General features: G+C 40.2%; 1 protein-coding gene across 7 annotated transcripts in view; it reads left to right on the top strand.

Annotated features, from left to right (window-relative positions):
- Mrtf (Myocardin-related transcription factor) overlaps positions 1-23873 on the top strand; it is an 814655-nt gene that overhangs the window by 553519 nt on the left and 237263 nt on the right. For 2 of the 7 annotated variants that reach the window (XM_067147013.2, XM_067147009.2), the window contains exon 1: positions 18196-18496. The exons of the other annotated variants lie outside the window; for them this stretch is intronic. In XM_067147013.2, the coding sequence (XP_067003114.2) occupies positions 18445-18496 (52 nt within the window). In that variant the 5' untranslated portion in view covers positions 18196-18444. Of the gene's footprint in view, positions 1-18195; positions 18497-23873 lie in introns of those variants that run through there. 7 annotated transcript variants of the gene reach the window in all.

The raw sequence follows: 23873 nt of genomic DNA, 5'->3' as shown, positions 1-23873 counted from the left end.
TCATCATTCTGAATACATATTCGTTGAATTCGACTTCGTTTTCTTATCGATTCCATCAGTCGCTCGTTTTCTTGATACATTTCTTCGCTTCCTCTTAATCTTTATTAAACATCCATGATGTTTCGCTCAAACTTGTGGGCTTTCCGTATAAATATATTGCTACTAATGCTATTGCCAGTATTCGTCTTTCTTTTAAGCCACTGAGGTTGAAGGGGGAGATGAGGTTGTGCATTTCTTTCTTTATCTTTATTTCTTTCTTCATCTTTGTGATGATTCTGTGTATAAGGAGAAGTGGTGGAGAATTGTAGGATGAAATGTGCCTACTGGGAGCTAATTTATCGAGGAGGGAAGTTGATACAGAGTGTGTACATCACGTCATGTTGAATATATTGTGCACTCCTTTGTGCGACATTTATAATGCCCCACTTCCTTTACTCCTATTAAATCATGTGGTTTTAATACGCTGCATTCATAGAGGATTAAAAATTGTGGAGACAAATGATGCAGACGCGCGATCGCAGTGATTCATGGGAGCCATGTGGATGGGACGCTTTTCTTGGCGAAGGAGATCAATAACCTCTTTCCGGGGCCCGTGAATTGGGATGTATAACTGTTAGTCCTATGATTATTATTATTATTATTATTATTATTATTATTATTATTATTATTATTATTATTATTATTATTTCTTTCTTTCTTTCTTTCTTTCTTCGTTATGCCCATTCATAGAGCGCGTTTGAACTTGTTAGTTGGTTTGATGGTTTGTGCCTTCTTATCCTCCCAAAATCTCTTCATGAATGCACTGTGTTGCATCTTGCGTTCTGTCGACCACTTCCTACCAGTTGTCTTTTTGGGTTTCTCCCTAAATTTATGATTGGCTACTTTGGTTCTAAAAGCTCCACGATTTTCCATTATGTCGTCTGTAATATTTATTTCTTGGAGGTCCGCCTTAGTTTCTTCTAGCCATTTTATTTTGACCTTCTTTGAGTTGATTACTTTGAATAATCCTTTAGTTAGTCTGTCGCTGTTCATTCTGTAGATATGGCCATAGAAATTAAGGCGCCTTTTCCGTACGGCATCAGTAAACCTGTCGGTGAAGGAGTAGAGGTCCGCTGTTTTCCTCTTAATCCACATTCCATTTTCTCTCGTAGGACCATAAATTTTCCTGAGAATTTTCCACTCCTGCTTTTCAATTTCTGTAATTTTAGAGTGACCGCCTAAGCATATGGTTTCTGAGGCATATAAAGCTTCGGGCAATACAACTGTCTTGTAGTGTCGTAATTTTGCATTACGCGATATGACTCTTTTGTTGTAGTAATTCCACGTCAGTCTGTATGCCTTATGTAGTTTGGCGTTTCTTTCTACATTGGCACTACTGTCTAATCCTGATGGTAGTATAATTTCTCCAAGGTATTTGAAGGAGGGCACCTGTGAAAATTGCCGTTTTCCATCTCTAGCGGAGTTCTTTTGCTATTTTGACGTAGATTTTTCATGTACTTGGTTTTCTCGTAGGATATCTGGAGGCCTGCCTTGGATGCTATATTGTGTAGTCTCTGTATGGCATACCTTGTTTCATCCCTGGTCTTAGTAATGATTGCGAGATCATCAGCAAATGCTAAACATTTCACATTGACCTTGATTCCCAAATTTCCGATGTTCACACCCTTGATATCCTTTTCCCACTCTCTAATAACTTTGTCTAGAACTAAGTTAAACGGAATAGGGGAGATGCTGTCACCTTGACGAACGCCCGTACATATTTCAAAAGGCTCAGAGATTTCTCCAAGGAATTTCACTTTAGAGATCGTACTTGTGAGGGTCTGCTGGATAAGTGCTCTGGTCTTCTTGTCCACTCTGAGTTCTTCTAGAGTATCAAATACTGTCTGTCTGTCCACAGAGTCATACGCCTTCTTAAAATCCACAAAGGTGACGATCGTGCTATCACTTCGGCGAATCCTTAATATCGTCTTCAAGTTCCATATTTGTTCTGCACATGGTCGACCTTTCCTGAAACCCGCTTGGTACTCGCCAATCAGATGATCTGTCTGTTTTTCTAACCGGTTCAAGAGAGCTTTGGAAAGGATTTTGTATGCGATTGGCAGTAGAGATATGCCTTTATAGTTGTTTGGATCTGCCTTGTCACCTTTCTTGTGCAATGGGTGTATTAATGCACACTTCCAATCCTGTGGAATCATTTCCGTTTCCCATATTTCTACTAGGATTGCATGAATTTTGCTTACAAGATCATCTCCAAGTTTACACATCTCCGCAGTGATGCCGTCCTCTCCAGGAGCTTTATTATTTTTAAGCGATCGTATGATCTCTGCTGTTTCCTGTATTGTCGGTGGCTGTGAATCGGGGCTGGGCATGGGCTTTTCAAAGTTCAGTCTTTCCTTTGGAGGATCACAATTGAGGAGGTCTCGGAAGTAGTCAGCTAGAATAGTGCAGTTCTCTTTGGTGTTCGTTTCTAATGTTCCATTTGCTCGACGGAAACATAAAGATGGCGGTTGATAGCTAGATAAATTCTCACGGAAGGTCTTGTAGAAATTCCTGGAGTTGTTTCTAAGGAAATCTTGTTCGATTTCCATGAGTCTATTTTTGTCATAGGCTCGTTTCTCCCTGCGGATTATTTTTGAGGAGATTTTCTGAACTTTTAGGAAGGTCTCCCATCTCTTAGTTGTTTGATGTCCATTCCACTGATTCCATGCTTTCATCCGTTCATCAATGGCTTTATCACAGGTCGTGTTCCACCACCTATGTTTGCGTTTCTTTGGAGGCTGTCCTAATTTCATGGCTGATGTCTGAAGTGTTTTACGAAGGCCTGGCCAGTCCTTGGGGTCCTGCTCTCGTATGTCTTGTAGAAAGGTCGTGGCGTTCTGTCGAAGACATTCTGGATCAACTCTTAGAGATCTTTTGTGTTTAGGTCTGCATCTGTTGGGTTGGAATCTCACTTTGATTCGTGTTAGGTAGTGGTCCGAGTCGACAACTCCCTTCCGTACTGTAACATTTTGGATCTCACACATATTCTTTCTGGAGATTGCGACGTGATCGATCTGGAATTCGCCCAATAACGGGTTTGGTGATTTCAACGTTTTCTTCTTATGTGGGGGTCTCGCAAAATGCGTAGACATTAGTTTTAAGACAAAGGTTTTACAGAAGTCTATAAGACGTTCTCCATTCTTGTTCGTTCTCCAATGTGCCGAGTGATGACCAACAATCCATTTGTGTTTCCTCTCTCTGCCAACCTGTGCATTAAAATCACCTACTAAGGCTTCCACTTTCTCTGGATTTTTCTTATTGTCAGTGTTTGTGGGAGCGTGGGCATTGACCAAGGAGTAAGCTTTATTGCCAGATTTCACAGTAAGTACTGAGATTCTTTCAGATGGGGATGTAAAGTCAAGTACAGAACTGATGATAGTTTTTCGTACCGCAAAAGCTTTCCAAGTTGTGTTAAGTTCCCATGGATTCTTATGGCAGGTTCACCCTTAAATATCCTGTACTCTTCAGAGTCAAAATGGTTTTCATCCTGGTAGCGCGTTTCCTGGAGTGCTATGATTTGAATATCGAACTTATCCAGGGTGTCCGTTAGCTGTTTAAGCTTGCCTGTTTTCAGTAGGGTGTTGACATTAATTGTACCTAAGAAGGTCTTTTTCTTGGGACGAAGAGATTTTGAGAAGCTCCGACTCTTCTCTGCATGATGCTCCCGATCCCCCAGAATCCGATGATCGGGAGAAACTGGACTAGGTGTGTCCAGAGCCTGGGGTAGTTGCTGTGATAACGTGTTATCCATCATGCCAATGTTGCAAGTTGAAGATACATGCAGGGGGTGATCATACTGGTATGATCACAAGGTTACAACTCGATGGTTAAGATCGAGAGGTGCCTCTTGGTGTCTTCCGGCTAAATTATCATTTACAATTAATTAGGAGTCCGTGGTTAGAACTTCGGTTGTAAGCCGAAGAGCCAGTTCTTCCTCTCTCTCAGCCGTTGGGAAATATCCTCTTCTGCCGTCGAGACCGTTGACTGCAGTCCTTTTTGCCTCAGTTGATCCGAGGGTGCTTATTTGGCTTGGCCTTATTCACACCTGTCCTGCATATCTACAGGAGCATCCCCTATCAGCCATATGGGACGCGCCGTGTCGGGGTTGAGGCCCCCCACCCCAGTGTCTTCCGAGGAGTTATGTCTAGCGCTTACTCAATTCGGTTTTTTGCTTGTGGCTTTACGTTGCGCTAATACATCGAAGGTTTAAGTGATAGATGTGGTCTTGACCGTGGCATTAATAAAGGTACAGCCTCAGCATTTGCCTGGTGTGAAAATGGAAAACCACAGGCAACCATCTTCAAGGCTTCCGACGGTGGGATTCGAACCCATCACCCCTCGAATTCAAACTCACAGCTACGCGACCTAAACCGCACGGCCAGCTTGCTCGGTATCATCATCATCATCATCATCATCATCATCATCATCATCATCATCATCATCATCTTGTTTAAGACCATTAGGGACCCCGTCAAGTAACTGGTAATATACAGTATTTCTGGACTTTAAAAAAAGCCCAGAATAACTGCATTCTTTCCGTGAAAGCATATCTTCTTTCCTCCGTCAATCCACTGTTCTGACTGAGTTATTCATGAAAGTCCTAATTTATTAATTTACAGTCATGCCGTACTCGATCTCAGATGTCTTCCCGCTTTAGTTCAACCCTGTTGAAATCCTCTCTCACTTCCTGAAACCACTTAGCCGAAACTTAGGTGTGTTGCCCAGTACTGAAAAATTTGTTTCCTCGGCCGTATTTCATCCATTCTGAACACATATCCATAGAATTTCAGTTTTCGTTTTCTTATCAATCACATCAGTAGATCGTTTTCTTGATACTGTACTTCGCTTTCTCTTAACCTATGCTGTCCATCCACGACGTTTCGCTCCAACGTTTCGGCTTCTAATAAGCGTGCTTGCACTTCCAGTCATTCGAAGTCCCTCACATGCATATAAACATTCGGTTTTGATCACTGTGTTGTAGTTTCTGAGCATAGCTTGCCTTGAAATCGCCTTTTTCTTGCACAGGTTTTGTATCTACGAAAGGCACTGACCATCTTCTCTCGCCTACTCATGTTGACTTCCCTTTCACTAGTTTTGATCTGGTCAGTCTCGTCGAGGTACCTGAAACTATGAGAAAAATATGATTTATTTAATATACTTTTTCATTGAAAATTTGTGATAGACTTTTCTGATTTCTTATTAGTAGAATGACAATGGTGTCCTCATGCCACTTTCTCAGCTCATAATAGCTAGATAGATGGAGCTGTTTTAATGAATTTAGAAGATGACCTTTCACTAGTTCTATTAGTCACATCAGAGTTGAATATTTTAAGTTGCTTTGTTATTAATTTTGTGTGGCGGCGGCGGTGATGGTGATCGTTGTTTTAAGAGGAAGTACAAGTGGGAAACCATTCTCTATTAACAAAGGAGAAAAATTGGACAAGGTTTGATATTTCGATGAATGAGCAATCGGTAAAATTGAAAGAATGGCATGAAAATAAAAATAAAAACTCCCTAAGTCTCATAACCTGTACCAGAGGTCGGAAGAGAACAAGAGTTAGCGAGAGAGGTCGGGCAGCAAAGACGAAAGCGAGGAGCCTGGCACAAGCAATATTAGACTCAGCCAGGATCCCGTGGCCACTAGGCCACACTCCTAAGTTGGGAGTCCCTGTGATCACCTTTTAGTCGCCTCTTACGACCGACAGGGGATGTCGTAGATTGATTCTAACCCCCTCCCCACGCACAGGGGGAAATTTTGTGTGGTGTGTTCCTCGCTGTTGTGAGCCTAGTCAATATGCCCCAAAATTCGGCCTTGGTACTTATTGGGTTTTATGGTCCAGTTAAGGTTTCTAAGCGTTGTAACTCGCTGAGGCGGTCTGTTAACGGCAGATGGTCGTGAATAGGAGCAATATTTCGATTTTTAAATTCTAATTCTGAAAAAATACTTCTCTCTGGACAAGAAATTACTAATATATGTTCAAATTCACGAAAAAAATTAAGAAAAATATGAAGCCCCGTTCGAGAATAATACAGACTATAACTGCAGTTTTCCGCAATGCCATTTTTTCCACTTTTGGGTTCACATACCTTCTGAACAATATTATATCTAGTCATGTGAAATTTTGCACACTCATTTATTACTATTCGTTGACACTAAAACTCTACAGTTTTCAATGTAGATTGCAAATTGTATTATTCGTAAAATATTACGTTGGTTAAAAATGTATAATTTGGTAAAAACAGTTGTAATTAATGACTGAATTAGTATATTTTATGAGGTTAAAGAATTATATAGCTTCATAATTATAGCCATGGATTATTTACCATGTGGTGAAAATTTGGAGGCAGTTGTACCAGTACGGAGGAGTGTGTACTTATGTAATGACGTAATACGAGATCTTGAAAAATTACACAAATCTTTCTTGAAAACAATAATATATGGGACAGTTCTAATGATGACAGTCTGAATTAAGTCCATCAACACCTGTGAGTCCGCAGACAATAAAATACACGCATCACCGGTGTTCCTTGGAGTCCCGCTGAAAATACTCAAATAAGGTCTGTGTCCTTAAACTCGCGTCCAAACAGTAGCTTACTGTAATTGCAACCTAGCTTGCTTTCTAACATAACACGGGATGTATGCATATTGTGACATAGAACGTTACTCCTTCTTAGACTGTTCGCGTACAATATTATACTGTACTATCAACCTTCACAGTGACATTTGCAATGCTCACGCGCGTCTTAAACGTGGCATTGAGATGAACTTCCAAATTGTTAGTCAATATTACTGTTTTAAGAACACGTTCGAAGGTTTAATCCGTCCCATAACTACATTACGCACAGTCATCATTAAAAACATTTAAATCACACCCACATATGCCCATATACACTTCGAAGATCCTGTTACAACACATAGTAAAGTTCTCTCTCATCACACCATTTCTACATAACTACTATAGGTCAGCTGCGGTAAAAAACACACTACTGTACTTTCAAAACAATATTAAGAGGAAACGCTACGGTTCATTATAATGCCTAATCTAAGAGGAAAAGTAAATGCACCTATGTTGATTGCGATGTCTTCACCCCATTTTTAATTGGTGTTGTCAAGTGCCTGGATTTGCCATGTCTCCCATTTCCATTCCACTTGAGAGGCACATTGTATGGATCACATCATTATTATATATTGATCCACACTGACGTACCTTTAACTTACAAGATTCCATTAAAGCCACTTAACTCGTATTCACTGTTTTAAAATTATTAGCATGCTTGAATACAATCGCCTTTTAATGTAAGGTGCTGTGCCTCAAAATTATTCATACGCGTACACATGCATAAGAAAGAAACATTTTCCAATTTCACCATCTTATTTTCATTATTCCGTAAATAAAACTTGTTTCCGCCATTCGTTGAGTGCTAAATGTAACAAATACTTGTTAACTTTCCTTTGGCAACAGTAATTTACCGTGTTCCAGCCCACGCTAATCTAACAATGCACACATATGCGTACCTTGAAACTGAGTTTATCCAACTTGTAAATAACTTGCCTCTACCTTGCTCGGGATTCTAGAAAAGACTGTCTTTTAAAAACAGAATGCGATCCAATTTAGGATGACCTATGTAATTGTTGAAATATTATTTCTAATCTCCGGATTACCTTCATTTAAAAATTGCCTTGCTTATTTTGAAATTTTTCTTTAAAATTCAATCCGTTGACAACGTTTTCTACATACTCGAGTTCGTTTGACATTAAATCCCAAAAGACGTGAACTTGACCGGACTGTATCCTGTCTGTACGCTATTGAGTAAACAATCTCTCACATTACACCGGCGATATAATTGCACTGTTCTACCACAATTCATCCGCCCTTATTCTCCAATTTTCGGCCATTTCTATCCCAATTATATGAAAGGTCGCATCGTGCAAGATGCGGCGTTAAGGGAGAGGAGCGTGGCAGAAGTGATTATAAAACATTGCCGTACTCAGCTTGGGGCCTGTTGTGGTGGAGAGGGGGAGTTTTACTTTCTATCGTACTCTTACAGGCAGACCGTGTATCACTCATTGGGCAGTAAACCATACTGTAAACGATAATCTCTTTTTACTTGATTCTTGATCCATATCTTGTTTATCACCAACATTGGTTTAATCCCGTCTGTATCTGTTTCCGCTTCACTTCCTCACGTAATTCCACTTATCTTATTCGGCTAACAACCAAAATAGCCACTGAATCTTATATCCTGGATTAAATAAACTACGGTACTCTGAAGTTTTACTGGAGGCACTTTTGATTCAAAGTGAAGTTGAATCATACAGATAGTGTATTACGAGCTGCCACTACCATGAAAGAAGATAATTCCTATCTCACAACAAGAAGTTCGTTGTACAGCGATATATCTATTACTTGTACATGTGCTATGAGGTGCAAAATATCTGGATGGATCGATCTACTTCAGTGCAGCCGAAATACCTCTCAATTTTTTTTCAGGTCCTCAAACACTTTTGCACAGTCCTCTCCGATCGAATTACGCATAGCCGAATATTTATTTTTTATAATGTCGCCATTCTATTCGCTGTGGTGCCGCCTTACATTATATATATTTTGTGATAACAGTATCACATGTAAATCATTTCGACCTTTCGCCCATTTGTTGAGAGAAATGGTTTCTTTCCCATTTTCTCTCTCTCTTTCTCTCTCTCTCTCTCTCTCTCTCTCTCTCTCTCTCTCTCTCTCTCTCTCTCCGAAGTTTAACCTCCTCGGACCCCATGTAACCTATAGGTTCCACAGGTTACCAATTATTTTTTCTCTCGGTCGCCTAGCAATGTAGCTCGCTACTAATGATTCCAATACAGTCTCAGAGATTGCGGCACTGGCTACGCTGATTTGCAGAAATTTTTCTTGCCACACTTGGTCACAATGAATGTTTATAAAATGGAGTCCACTGGTTATTGACGCATTGCGGTGAAAGTAAGTACACTTTTCCAATATTAATAATAGTTCTAATGTTCTAAAAATAATTGTAATAATTCTAGATCACAAATACGTAATTCGTGTATATAATTGTGTAGGAATTAGCAAAGCGTAACAAACAATGGCACATTTTGTAATGATGTAACCTATAGGTTTCAGTGGGTCTTAGTTGATATAATATTGTATACAATGTTTGTTTTTCTCCGTTGTTTTAGGCCTCGATTCCAATGCAATTCGGGAAATTGTCCATGAAAACCTGTCCGATATTTCAGACCTTTCTGACGATGACCGTTAACTTGACTAACTAACCACAAGAGTTTTCATTCCATACCCTGAAGGGGTACGGCGGGCCTCTTAGAGGGTAACGCCCACTCTAAGGCCAGGGGGATTTGGAGCAGTGAAGGAGATATGAGGAGAAGGTGAGGGTGTTGGCGGCGGTGACTTTTGCTAGGAACTATCCCGTTATTCGCCTTAGTTCGGGAGAATGGAAAACCATTCTCAGGACAGCGCCTCTTCGTCTCCCGAATGCTGAGTCGTGGCTTTCTGCTCTGCTACACTCACTAATGAACTAACAATTACAAGTTGAAATGGAAGAGGACGATGGCGATACAAACAAAACGACATTTGGAACGGTGCCCCGAAAATGAAAGGCAACAATATTCCTGACCAGTCCCGTAAGTTTGTCAGCCAAGAATGTCTTCTTCGAAGCCGGCCACTTCAGCCATTGATTTTGCTTAGCAAAATCGGTTTTAGGTGTTACTTTTCATCCCTCATATTATTTCCGAAGTAAACTGTCTTCCTCTTACTGACGGTGCTGATTAAGCTCTCGATTTCATAGTAGATAATATTTTAGCGTTCCTTACTAACGATGCAGACGTATTAAAACGATAATATTTTGATAGTCATATACTGTACGTGTTAGTGAAATTGGTAGGGCGCGAAATTCGGTTTGTGTTGTCGAAACCTTATTTTTTGGTATACAGTTTTCTTTGTTATTTAAAAATAGAACTATTGGCATATTTCTATAGTGCATACGGAAGTTCTGGATGATCATCAGCTAGCTGCTCGGAGGCTCCCAACTATTTTTCAGCAATTAATCATTACACTACCGCCAGTTTAGGATATGTTAATTGATCATTGTTTCAGTGAAATCCATTCGGTCCGGTCCGATCCATGTTGTTAGTAAAGTGTTTCTGTAATGATAATCCTTTTTTTTTTTTTTTTTTTTTTTACAATTTGTTTTACGTCGCACCGACACAGATAGGTCTTATGGCGACGATGGGATAGGAAATGCCTAGGAGTGGGAGGGAAACGGCCGTGGCCTTAATTAAGGTGTGAAAGTGGGAAACCACGGAAAACCATCTTCAGGGCTGCCCACAATGGGACTCGAACTCACTATCTCCCGGACGTAAGCTCACAGCTGCGTGCCCCTAACCGCACGGCCATCTCGCCCGGCAATGGTAAACTATCTGTTTCGTTCAGGTTTAAGCCGACTTGGCTTCCTCTACAATTTTCCCTTTGCGACCGGCTTAGATCTTTGATGACTGTATTCACTGTATAGAACTCTTGTCGGTATATTATTCACCTTATTGCACAACCTTGAACATCCGATACCTGGAACTCAGAGACAGCTGAGTGTGCGTGGAACCTGACCTGCGTAATAGTGAGCCCTTGAACTCCTTCCTAGGTGGACTTACAGTATGTTTTGTTTATTGTTCTTGTCAGTAAGAAGCTATCTGGTCTTATTTGGCACGATATGATGTACCTCTATGTTGCATATAAGCAACTCGTGAAACAATACGATTGCTGGCTAAGTAAATTAAATATTAGCGTGATGAAACAGTCAGTATATGTAGACGTCTGCTGCTATTTGTATTTATCAGACAACATTAATTTTCACTTCTCTAATTCTAGTGGACGAATTGTGATATCGGAGGGAGGGGGGCGAAAGCAACAAAACAGTGAAATATTCCTGGTATATAGAAAAGCAATTCAAATAGTTGACATACAAGTGATTTAATTTTTGTGTTTTTAATCTACTGTTTTTGTTATTTTGTTTTGTTAAAAGCGGTGGTTACCTTTATGCAGAGCCGGATTTAGAGTGTGCGAACTAAAGACGTGATGTGCCATTCTCTCCGTATTTTGTCAGAGTATTTTGTACGAAATCTCTCATTCCTTTTTTTAAAACTCATAAATGGCTTAAAGGTTTTGATCGTTAATCATCTTCAGTATGTAAGAGATAAAACGAAAAGACAGACACGAAGCCGATTTGTTTGAAATGTGAGTTCCAAAACTCCTGAGATATGAATTAATTGTGAACAGTTTCTCAGTCAGTTTATATTTGTGCAGTATTATTAATTAATGACTGCCTCCGTAGCGTAATCGTCAGCACTATTAGCTGCTGTCCTCAAGGGACGTAAGATTGGCTGAAGGGTTGGTATGCGGTGATGTGTCCGGAAAGGAGCTGCACCACCACGAGGAATACGAGAAAATAAGTTTACTTTTGAATAGTTTATGTTGATGAACTTGTCAGTATTTTCATTTTTGGCATAGAATGAGTCTTTCGTTTCGTTCATGTACTGTGCCCCACATATGCCTAGAATTTCGAGCGTCGCACCATAATGTACATAAAATTCGGCTTCATAACTTTGCAACTATAAACATATGTAAATAGTCAGTATATAGTGAAAGAGGTGAAAGATGATAATGTTATTTGAAATTGGGCAGATGTTTCGTTTGAAATATGTACACAGTGATGTCATGGTAAAACTATTGTTGTTGCATGTAATTCGATCTACTTCATTTCTGTCAGAAAGACGTATTCTGCGCCATAAACCTCGCGGCCGTGCTTTCTGCACAGCTTCTCCGTTATTTGAATGGTTATTCTTTTTTGTGGTGCTTGACCCAAAATCCGACCTTGCCCTTTTGAACTACTCAAAATTCTAATAATAATGCGAATATTTTAAAATAAAATGTTCGAACTTTTCCGCCTTTTTAACAATATATTACTGTTTCCTTATAAAATCCAAGTTTATAAGAATGTTCGTCTTTTTCCTTTTTTAAAGTGTGTATCAATCATCCACCTACAAAATGAACCTCAATCACTAACATAGACTGTGATTTAGATATTCTTGTCCAGTTTTAATTCCGAGCACCTTGAATATATTAATATTTTTAAAAATAAATATGTTATATAAAATCCATTATAAATCCTATTGATCTGAATGAGGTACAGACTGTAATACAACACTATGGGAGGAAACCCTGAAAAAATTATAATTATCCGTGAAACAGTAAGATAGTTACGAAGGAAACCGTGATATATCGTTAAAAAGGGGGAAAATTTTTGAACATTTTATTTAACATTGTTATAATTAGAATTATGACATTATTTAGGTTGCTTCTGATTGCTAGAAAGCATGCCAATACTGGAATATGTGCGGCACTCGTCAAGAACGTTTGTAGCATATATAACAATCGAATGAACATTGGTCTCCCCCCTTAACTAATTTCAACACCATCAAATCGATAAGCATATATCTTTCCATAGTTTTTCCATGTTTAATATTTTAATACCTTTAGGCCATCATTTCATTTCGAATTTTCCTGCTAATCCTAATTGTTATTTCCCTCCGTAGGCTTAGACCCCATTCACGATGAAAATTAAGCGTTTACATAATAAGATAAAAAGTAAACGTATAAAACGATTGAGATATAACCCAGTGTTCTCAGTAGGACCTTTTTAATGGGCGCAATGCGCTGCCGTTTTTACAGACCGCCCGGCTAACATAATCTAGATATGTGCTATTTACATAATATTAATACATATTTGAGTCATTAAGTGCTCCAAATTAAAATGTAAATACTGTATAACGTTTATTTAAATTATAGATCTTCATTATTGTCAGGATAATTGCATCAATTACATCGGAGTTTAGCTTGACTATCGCGAAGTGTCGCGCGCGAGCAGTGTGCGAGAAATTACTTGCGAGCACTTATTCCGTATGACATCACAAACCTGTAGGGCATTCTACAACAACCGAGTGGTAAGCACCGGTGTTGCTGGAGAACACTACAAGTTCAAGATTACTCCGTTATGTCTTGTTTGTGATAACACAGAAATAGTACAGTTTTGCAAGTAATGTTTTATCTCTTTGATGTTGTTAATGCCCTGAGGGGAATAAATTGAAATGTTATCATATTCGTTTTTTACGTATTACCTGCCCGGCTACTTATTCCTGCCACCCGACTGACGAATTATTTTTTGTTTGCTAGTGGCTTTACGCCGCACCGACACCGATAGGTCTTATGGCGACGGTGGGATAGAAAAGGCCTAGGAGTTGGAAGTGGGCGTGGCCTTAATTAAGGTACAGCCCCAGCATTTGCCTGGTGTGAAACTGGGAAACCACGAAAAACCATCCTCAGGGCTGCGGACAGTGGGATTCGAACCCACAATCTCCCGGATAAAAGCTCACAGCCGGGCGTCCCTAACCGCACGGCCAACTCGCGCGGTACGGAAATTTCTGATATATATCTATATATATGTGTGTATGTGTGTTTGTGTGTACGATACTTAACTTCACAATTCAGTTCAAGTGAAATTAGTGCTCATATGTTAGTTTTCAACACCAAATTTTGTATGATCTGTTTTCCTTTTTATATACAAGCAGGTTATCGCTCGAGTCACTCAGGCTCATTTTCGTTTTGGCCAGGGATTTAAGGTCGAACGCCCTTCCTGATGTCATGCCATTTTTCAGGTGAAAATTGCAACTCAGGATCGACCGGGCTTCGATCCTCGGCTAAGCCGTTACGAATCGCTCCCCCTTCATACAAGCTGGAGTGAGTCTGATAAACTGCAACCACCCATGTGCAACTACGAACATCTCAATAGCTGTTCGTTCTGATTGGCTGATTTCGTATGTTCCGCATAAACTTCAGCGTGATCGATTGTGAATGTTTCCATTATATTACATAGAAACTAGTTTTCAGGTTTACGTTTAATTTTCGCTGTACCGAACGAGTTGGCCGTGCGGTTAGGGGCGCGCACCTGTGAGCTTGCATTCGGGAGATAGTTGGTTCGAACCCCACTGTCGGCAGCCCTGAACATGGTTTTCCGTGATTTCCCATTTTCATACCAGGCAGATGCTGGGGTTGTACCTTAATTAAGGCCACGGCCGCTTCCTTCCAACTCCTAGTCCTTTCCTATCGTCATGAAGACCTTGTCGGCGCGACGTAAAACCAGTTGTAAAAAAAAAGTGAATGGGGTCTTAGACTTCTTATTCCGTGATGCTCAAGTCATCGCAATTTGTTTCTCGTTGTCTGCCACATCTTCGTGTTGTAGTTACGTGAATGAACCACCTAAAGCGTTCACCTCAAATTCATTCGTACTTCGCGTGTTTCGGACGTAAACTGAACTGGAATATTGTGAAACCCCATAATATGTCCATAGTATTAAACTCGCCAGGAGATACAAAAATCATCTCAGGTCCTAGGTCTATGCTCAGAGTAATAGAAATCTTCTCAACATTTTTAGCTGCAGTGAGTGTCAAGGGGTGCATGCGTATGTATTTCGTCTTTTTTAATTAAGATTAAAATTGAAGTTTGTTTACTGGACCTGCGGGCTTTCTCGATATTTTGTAATAAGTAAGCACGATGTATTACTTTAATCTTACTTGTATTGCTGTAAAGGTACAACAAATACAATCGCACGCACGTTTCGTTTTGTTTTGTTTTCTTCTTCACTGGAGTTCATCACTACCATTGAGTCGTTGTCCAACATTTTACCGCCAATAACAGTACAGTTCGTTTCAAGGAAAGAATGCCTGAGTGGCTCAGACGGTTGAGGCGCTGGCCTTCTGATCCCAACTTGGCAGGTTCGATCTTGGCTCAGTCCAGTGCTCAAATACGTCAGCCTCGTGTCGGTAGATTTACTGGCACGTTAAAGAACTGTTCTAGGACGAAATTCCGTCACCCCGGCGTCTCCGAAAACCGCCAGAGGTAGTTACTGGGTCGTAAAAATAATAACATTATTACTATTAGTAGTAGTAGTAGTAGTAGTAGTATTAAGAAAACTGTAGTAAAAATATAGATTATTCTTCGCGTTGAAAATAATTCGAACAACTTAAAATATTGCGAAAGCGGACATCTTTCATAAATCTTGTGTTTTTGTATAGATTCGGTAATATGAAGGCTCGATAACACCGCTGAAAAGCCACAATAAGTGCGGTTTCTCTTCATAGTGTTGAGTTTTCTGTTTACTGCACGAAATCACACATAGAACTCCGTAAAATAAATTGCTAATGATTTAACGTCGCACTAACACACCGAAGGTTTTTGGCGACGCAAGGATGGGACAGCTCTAGGATTGGGAAGGAAGTGGCCATAATTAAGGTACAGCCCCAGAATTTACCTGGTGTGAAAATGGGAAACCACGGAAAACAATCTTGAGGGATACCGACGGCGGGAATGCAAGTTCACATAAACGAAAACTAGAGGCGTGGTAGGCTGTACTAGGTACAGTTACGTACATGGAAATGTCTATCGTGTTTTGTAATTAGGAACAATAAACCAGTTGAAATTGTAACACGGTTTTATTTATTCATTTTTAAATGTTCATTGAAACAGTTTTTACCAGGTGTATAATGTGTAATGGACAATGTTGAATGATGTGATGTGTTCTACAGTTGCGTTTGTTGTTACAAGAGGCTAGCACTGCAGGCCCAAGTTCACGACGCTCCCGTGGCCGTCTTATACGTTCTGTAGACGTCCTTTCGATCTTATCCGATTCCTTATCGAGTCCAGTTTCCTTTTTCATGCGTTTTCAGTATAGGCTTTCTCCCGCTTGTGTCATATATTTGTATACTTTTGTTTAGATCCGTATGGCAAAATTCGTCAATTTGTAGTCACTGCATTGTCATTTTTTAATAATTTACTTCTGAATTTAAATTGTTTTATGATGGATAGTATTGGTAATCAAATAGCATCTACACGCCAAGCTACACTAATCCGTGGTAACTGACTTTCGACCACCAAAATTATACCTTACCTAGGCGGCCATCTCGTGATGAAGTCATGTGCATTCCAAGAGTTACCTTGATCACGTCGTGTGCTTCTACGTCTTCTACTTTGAAATACTTTGAAAAACATTCCCGTATATGTAATACTTTTTGAACTATAATTCCTTGGCGTTCCACGAAAAGTTCCACTTCCATCTTTCACCGGAGACCCTCGACCCCAAATGTAGGCCTATATGATGTGTGACATCTCCCGATGTTGATTGATTGGGTGATTTACGAAGAAAGAGTAGGTTTACAAAAATGCTGGGAAGACTTGGGAGAAAGGAGACGAGCTGCTGTACTAAGTGGTAGTTTGCGAGCTGTCAGTGGAAAGACGGCATGGAATGACATTAGTAGATGAATAAGTTTGAGTGGTGGTTTTAGAAGTAAGAAAGATCACAATATGAAGATAAAGTTGGAATGCAAGAGGACAAATTGGGACAAATAATCGTTTATAGGAAGAGGAGTTAGTGATTGAAAACGTTTACCAAGGGAGATGTTCAGTAAGTTTCCAAATTCTTTGCAATTATTTAAGGGAAGACTAGGAAAACAACCGATAATGAGATCTGCCACCTGGGGGACTGTCCTAAATGCTGATCAGTGGCGATTGAATATTCTGATTCAAATGTTGTTTACTAAAGCTGCTTCAGAGTTTGATTGGACCTAAGCTTCACTGTCCTTCGCGAATATTTTTTGTAGAATTCGATACCGGCAGATATGCTGTATTCATTACAGTAAATGTTTTATTTTCTTTGTAACCAGCTGCTACACTTGTCGTTGACGGATTACTTTTGTACGATTGCAGCATCTGATGGCAGCAGTACAGTAGAGACTGAACAAAACGACAGTCAGTGAGTGTTATATTGTAAAAGCGTAATTTCTTGGAGGAATGTTACAAAGAAAATGCAATGACCTTTTTTTTTTTCTTCAGAAAACTGAATTTTAAGGACACACGTTGGTCTTCATTTTGTGAGGGGAGTAACTATTTGCCTATTATTTTTAGGGTATAAAACATGCACGAGTTCACTTAACACCTAGATATTAATAACCGACATGTTGAAACGGTTAATTATTATAAAATCAGGATAGTCCTGTGTTTGAACTGAGTATGTGAGAATATCCATACCAAATTTCAGCTCAATTGGTCCAGTAGGTTTGGCGTGATTGAGCGAGAAAATCAGACAGCGTCTCATTTTCGCGCTATTACATGACCTTTAAAACATGTCGCAAATAATATATTTTTAGGCCAATGTTTTTAAATAAGATCTAATTAGGCATGCCACAGTTCATTCTGGGAATGTTTGTGCAAACGTTTATAAAATTCTACTCAGCAGTTTAGAGGTGGTGTCGTTTCGGAAGACAGACTGACGTCATTTTGCAAATTTTCGAGTCAATATTTTGAAATAAAATATAATTAGCCATGTGGCATTCCCTCTGAGGGCGTGATTATTAACTGCTAGCTTCCCGTCCGCAAGGCTGAGGTTCGAATCCCGGTTGATCCCGGGTTGCGATTTTCATCTCAAAAATCACGTGGCTTCAGGAAGAGCATCCGGCCTAAAACCCGAAACCAAAATAAGTCTGGACGACACCAGCGATCCCAGAAATGCCTGGAATAAGTTGTAAAATATTTTTGACGGTTCCCTCTGAAAATTTGTATATGTAATAATATCATACGCGAGATGGTACAGTCAATGTAGTCTTTACGTCGGTTCCCGATTTGGTAAAATATGGGGACGGAATGTGTTTCCGAAACGTTGTAGACCATGTTCAATTCGTTACTTGACAAACCACCGTACTGCACTTATCTGCTGGCCTAATACGCCTCTGTGCTTGAGCTGTCACTATTCATATGTAAATGTGTGTATGTGTGTGAGGTGACCAGCGAGTCGCGGCGCTGCTCGCCGCCCCCGGCCCGGCATGGCAGCCGTCCAGACATTCCAAGACGACGCGTGCCACAAGTACGGAAGTGCTCGAAGGGTGGCGGATGGGGCCGAGCGTGAGGCCAGCAAGGGAAGGCGAAGACGCGAGCCGAGATGAAAGTTTGGGGACGGTGCGACGCTCGGGAAGACGAGTAGCAGGCTACTGTCCACACGAATACAGACCACGAACATGTTAATCGAAAAACGAATAATGTATTTAAGAAGGGGGCCATATAGTGTAATGTGCAGTGAATGAGTGAGTGTTGTGTCTATGTGTGTAATAGTGCGCCATGTCGCCAGAGGAGGCCGAGCCGCAGCAAGTGGACAAAGTGCCCTCGTGGTACCACAGCCCTCGCACTGGACTTGTCGCAGTGCTCCTCGCTATCATGTGTTTCCTTATCGTGGTGGTGCTATTCTCTCCTATGTGGTGGAAGTTAGCTTGAATGCGGAGTCAGGATGCCCGTCAGCACCGGGGCCGACCGGGCCAAACGCTGCAGACACTGTGAAGGTATGTATTATTGATGTACACCTAATTTGACATCGCTCTTCCGGGGTATGTTCTCGTCAGTGGGCGCGCACGACTGAGCGACTCTCACAAGAGAACTGTTTGGGTAGGATCAGACGAACTGCACTGGAAGTTGCTAGGGTGACTTGAACTTAATGCTGATAGCCATTGTGGACATATTCATTATTTACTGCAGTTTTAAGTGTAACGGGGTGTATCGAAGGCATTGGTTACAATGACACTTGGTAGGGTGATCAATTAAGATAGTATATCGTTGCACGCTTGCTGTTATTACATAGGCTGTCCTTCGCGTGACTAAATGAGTGGTTTTGAACAGGAACCCGGCAATTTCCTCGTTTGTGTTAATAAAAGGCTGTATTAATAACACGTGCGTTTATGCATCGACGAGAAACATTTCGTAGTCCTACTAAATATTATGTTAACTTCCATTATAAGTGATACAGATTTTGATATATTCATGCACTGCATGCGTTATAAAAATAGGTTTGTAAAGCGTTACACTCCTGTTGATATTGTGAAAATCTCATTTTTGGTGTAAAGTATTTACGTAACTAAAATAGAACTATCGATACATTTCTACAGTGCATACTGCTCCGAGCCGCCCAGCTATATTTTAGCAATTAATTATCATCCTGTGGTTGATTTTACTGCAATATGATTATTGCCATTAGGTTTAGAATATGTTAATTGACTATTCACCCAGGTTTCATTGAAATCTGGTTCAACCCAAACACTTGCCCTGCGAAATGTATCACCACATTTCGAGTTACTGTCAGCGAATGCAAGTTTCTAGTCGAGTGATATCGCGTTGTTTCATGTTCAGCTGCTGCCGTTAGGGTAAAGTTCAGCTACTTGCCTTTCATCTTCGAAATTGTGTTGTATCTGCCATCGCATACGATTCAGCCAGTGACATCAAAACAGTCGTTCTCTAGTTTGACCACTGCTTCTCGAAGAGGAAAAACGTAACTGTGTGCAAAATTTAATGATAGGAGATTTGCAAACAAGCAAATTCATCTCAGCACAGGCTATCAAGACTCCCGAGGGGTATATGTAAATGCTTCCAGTACCTGTAACGTCGGCACTGAGCAGAGAGGGTGGTTAGCTCTATGCATGCCTGGCCACCTTTGCCTCCAGGAATTAACCTGGCACTCATTTTTGGTGTAGGCTGAGTGAACCTCAGGTCCACATGTACGGTACCTCTCCAGAATTGGAAATCTCGTTTCTAAATTTTTTGGTTTTCCTAATGGGGAATCGAACCCACGTCCTTTCGGGTGTACCGAGCTCGCCTTTTCCACGTTGGCTTGGCAGTTCCTGAAAGAGATCTGCTGTCACCATAGTTCTGTGTGGACGTTCTTGAGATATCGGGTGATACTGGAACAATCGAACTCCGGCAAGGACTTTTCTTAAGCTTATCCTTAGAGTTCGAATTCGTGGTAATTTTGGTTAAAGCTATACTCACTTTTTTTTAACTAATCTTCAGTGGTCTCTGAGTAAAGATCGCGCTTGCTGGGTAGTACTTCATTGCTTTGTTTGCTTGCTTACTGATGAAGTATTGACAAACTGTCACAATCACTAACTGGAGAACGTGCCTCACAATTCTACATTATTGTGAAGTTCTTGAGTGTTGGTGTGAATATAACTTATATACGGTTATTTCACTCTCTTCATTACCAAACACAGATAAAGTATACCTAGTCTTCTGGGAAGAACGGAAGTCTATCCTGTCATGGTACTTTGCGAATGGTGTTCTCAATCTAATGCTCGCGATCTCACTGATGCTCTTTAAATGACATTTGGTGCTCTTGTCATGCGAGTGAAAAGTTCTTGCTACAGTGAATCCTCCTGAGGTCCTTACTTTAATCCAAACTTTGTTGTACGAGCCAGAATAATAATGTTACTATTCATCCATAATATATTTTCGCATTTAACGAGTTCAGTGTTCAGTTATGCTATCAGTAATCTAATCGTACCAAGTTTAATATCGCTTCCGTAGTAGACCACGAACTGAACGAGCTTAATAAAGAACTTTGGGGTGAAAAAAATGCAGTGTGTTAAATGAAAAGAAATGGTCTTTCATTTCTACAGCAAGTAACAGTGGACAGCAACTCCCCCCCCCCCACACACACACACACACCCGAGTCTTGGCTGAGCCCAGTCTGATAGTCTTAAAAAGTCCGACTAGCGTTTCAAAATCTTTTGAACGATAGACGTTTTCGTTCTTTGGAGGGTACGGTTGTTTAATATAGATAAAATCCCTACATGACTGTTAACGTGTAGCCACTTCTCCTTGGAAATCACTGAAATTCTGAATAAAATTTTAGCTCAAGGATCTTACTAACCTGGTGAGTAATTTTAAAAATATCTTTCTATCTTAAAGCTGTCCGTTTATTATTATTATTATTATTATTATTATTATTATTATTATTATTATTATTATTATTATTATTCATGCTTCTTGTATTAAATATTGTAGGTGCTAATAATATTAAAAAGATTGTGAACTTCTGGCTTAGTGTCTATAATCGAGAGGACGGATGTAACATGCCGACTTGATATGTTGACTCACCTGGAAGTGTGGCGTGTGCAGAACTCGGCAAGAACCGACAGTCTGGAGCGCCTGGTAGGTTGGTAACCCGCTGTTCATCTGCGTTGTGTGGGTAGACTGTGGACAAGGCGCAGGACTCGCGCTCCACGTGGGTTGTTATGCTGCATGTTCTGGACTATCACAGACGACGTTTGTGCTCGTTTTAGTACCTAGGGACCCCATTTACTTGTTTATATGCCTAGTAAATTGTGTTCTTGTGGATTCTGTAATCGTATGTAAATAGGGATTTAGGCTTTGTACTTCATTTGCTGGGTTGACTGTTTTGACGTAGAACACGCCTATGATTTCAGAACTGTATTGGGCCGGTGGGCTATACGAAGTTTAAAAATCGAATTCATCTCTAGACAACATGTGTGAGGACAGTGCTCAATATCTCATTGCATAGAGGAAGGGCCAATGTGTCTTACAAGAGTCTTACTTCTGTGCGATATATCCGACTCCTTGGCTGAATGGTCAGCGTACTGACCTTCGGTGTAGAGGGCTACGGGTTCGATTCTCAGCCGCGTCGGGGATTTCAACCTTCATTGGTTATTTCCTCGCCGGACTGAGTGGTTCAGACGGTCGATGCGCTAATTTTCTGACCCTAAGTTGGCAGGTTCGATCCTGGCTTAGTCCGATGTTATATGCAGGTGCTCATATACGTCAGCCTTGTGTCAGTAGATCTACTGGCACGTAAAATATATCCTGCAGGACTAAATTCTGGCACCTTGATGTCTCCGAAAACTGCAAAAGTATTTAGTGGGACCTAAAGCTATTATTATTATTATTATTATTATTATTATTATTATTATTATTATTTCCCCTGGCTCGGAGACTGGGTGTTTGTGCCGTCTTCAACAATATAGTTCATCTTGGGTAGGGCCCTGTCATCACGGACACGCAGATCGCCCATGGGCGTAAACTCGAAAGGCCAGCACCAACCCTGTCCAGCAGCTATACGCCATTTTCATCTTCGTTTATGATGATGATGATTATTATTATTATTATTATTATTATTAGTAGTAGTAGTAGTAGTAGTAGTAGTAGTAGCGAATTCTCGATATATTGCAAGAAGTTAAACAAATAACTCAGTCAATTCTTCTGTGGGTTGTTCTTGTTTTTACAATAGGTTTTTCTTCTTTCCGAGAAGGCTTGCTTACGTTCTGCCGGCAACTTTGGTCTGTATTGTTTTTCTTGTGGTTGCTCTGATGTAGCTTCCCAGTTGTTTACTTTGTGCCTAAAGATATCTGTTTCTATGATGTCTGTTGAACTTAGGTTTGCGTTTTTGAGGTCCTTTCGAAGTTCCTTAAGCCAGGGTGTTGAGTTCTCAAGCGAGGTTGCATAATCTATTATCCTTTTTGTCAATCGATTTTCTGGTAATTTAGTGGTATGGCCGAAGAATTTCATTCGTCTTTTTCTAATGTCAGTTTCGATGTTTGAGAACTTTTCTGTTGTTTTGATTGATTGTAACCTGTAACCGTCTTAGGTGTATCTTGGTCCTAAGGTTTTCCTAATGATCTTCATCTTTTTTTTTTCTTCAAGTTCTTGTTTTCCGTTGAGTGCCAGTGTATCACTTGCGTAAAGGACAATTGGTTTTATGACTGTGTTGTAATGCCAAATTTTTGTATGTCTTTTTGTATGCTCTTTTAATTTTTTGGAGACGAGTTTGTTGTGAGATCTTTTCAAGGCCTGTCGGTTTGATAAATTCTCCGAGGTATTTAAAGTAAGGGACTCTGTCAATTGTACAATATTTTGTTCTCAGCCTCTTGATATCTGTCTTTGAATATGCGAATTTAGTTTTCTCGAACGATATCTTTAGTGAGACCTTTTCTACACTTTCTTTAAGTATCTCGAGCTGTTTAATGGCAGTCTTCTCATCCTCTGTTAGTATCGCCTTATCATCTGCAAAAGCAAGGTATGGTCTGTAGAGGTTATCTTTGGGAAATCCCAATCGAATTGGCTTCCAAAACTCACATTTCTTGAGTTCCTTCTTCTATTCTTCCATAACCTTGTCTAGGACGACGTTGAACAGAATAGGTTAGAATGTCGAAGGGTTCTGAGATTTCCCCCATAAATTTCACTTTAGATTTCGTGCCAGTCAGTGTTTGTTTTACAAGTTCTCAAGTTTTGGGTTCTAGTCCCCTCTCTTCTAAAATTTCCTGTCGATCGTATCGTAAGGCTGTTTGAAATCTATAGATGTGCATTCGAGGGGATTTTGTCTGAGAGCTCGCATTTTGAGTATGGTTTTGAGGTTAAAAATTTGTTCGGGGCATCACCTATTTGGTCTGAATCCTGCTTGATATTCACCTAATTTGGTTTCTAATTGCTTTTGTGTTCTTTGCAAGAGACATGCTAATAAAATACAAGAGAGATCCCTCTATAATCATTTACATCTGATTTGTCACCTTTTTTTATGTAGTGGATGGATTAGAGCAGTCTTCCAGTCATCCGGGTGTTTTTCAGTTTTTTAATTATTTGTGTGATTTCTTTCGGTGAAGTTGGACCTAAATAAGTTCCTCCACTGATGCTTTCTGGTTTTAAAGTTTCTTGGTGTGTGAATAAATTTCTTCTTGTGTCGTTGGTGGTGACGAATGTTCTATTATGATTTCTGGCTGTATTTTCTGGAATCTCTCTGTAGGTTCTGAACAGTTTAAAAGCTGTGAAAAATATATGACTAGTTCCTGGCAATTTTATTTATTTGTTAAGTCCACATCACCATCTTGTTTCCAAAAGTAAAGGTTCTGTGGAGAAAACCCTTTAGTTTGGCTCGCGAAG

This window comes from Anabrus simplex, chromosome 5, assembly GCF_040414725.1.
Source record: "Anabrus simplex isolate iqAnaSimp1 chromosome 5, ASM4041472v1, whole genome shotgun sequence".
In the NCBI taxonomy this organism is placed as follows: Eukaryota; Metazoa; Arthropoda; class Insecta; order Orthoptera; family Tettigoniidae; genus Anabrus; species Anabrus simplex.
This window is presented reverse-complemented; position numbering and strand designations above follow the sequence as displayed.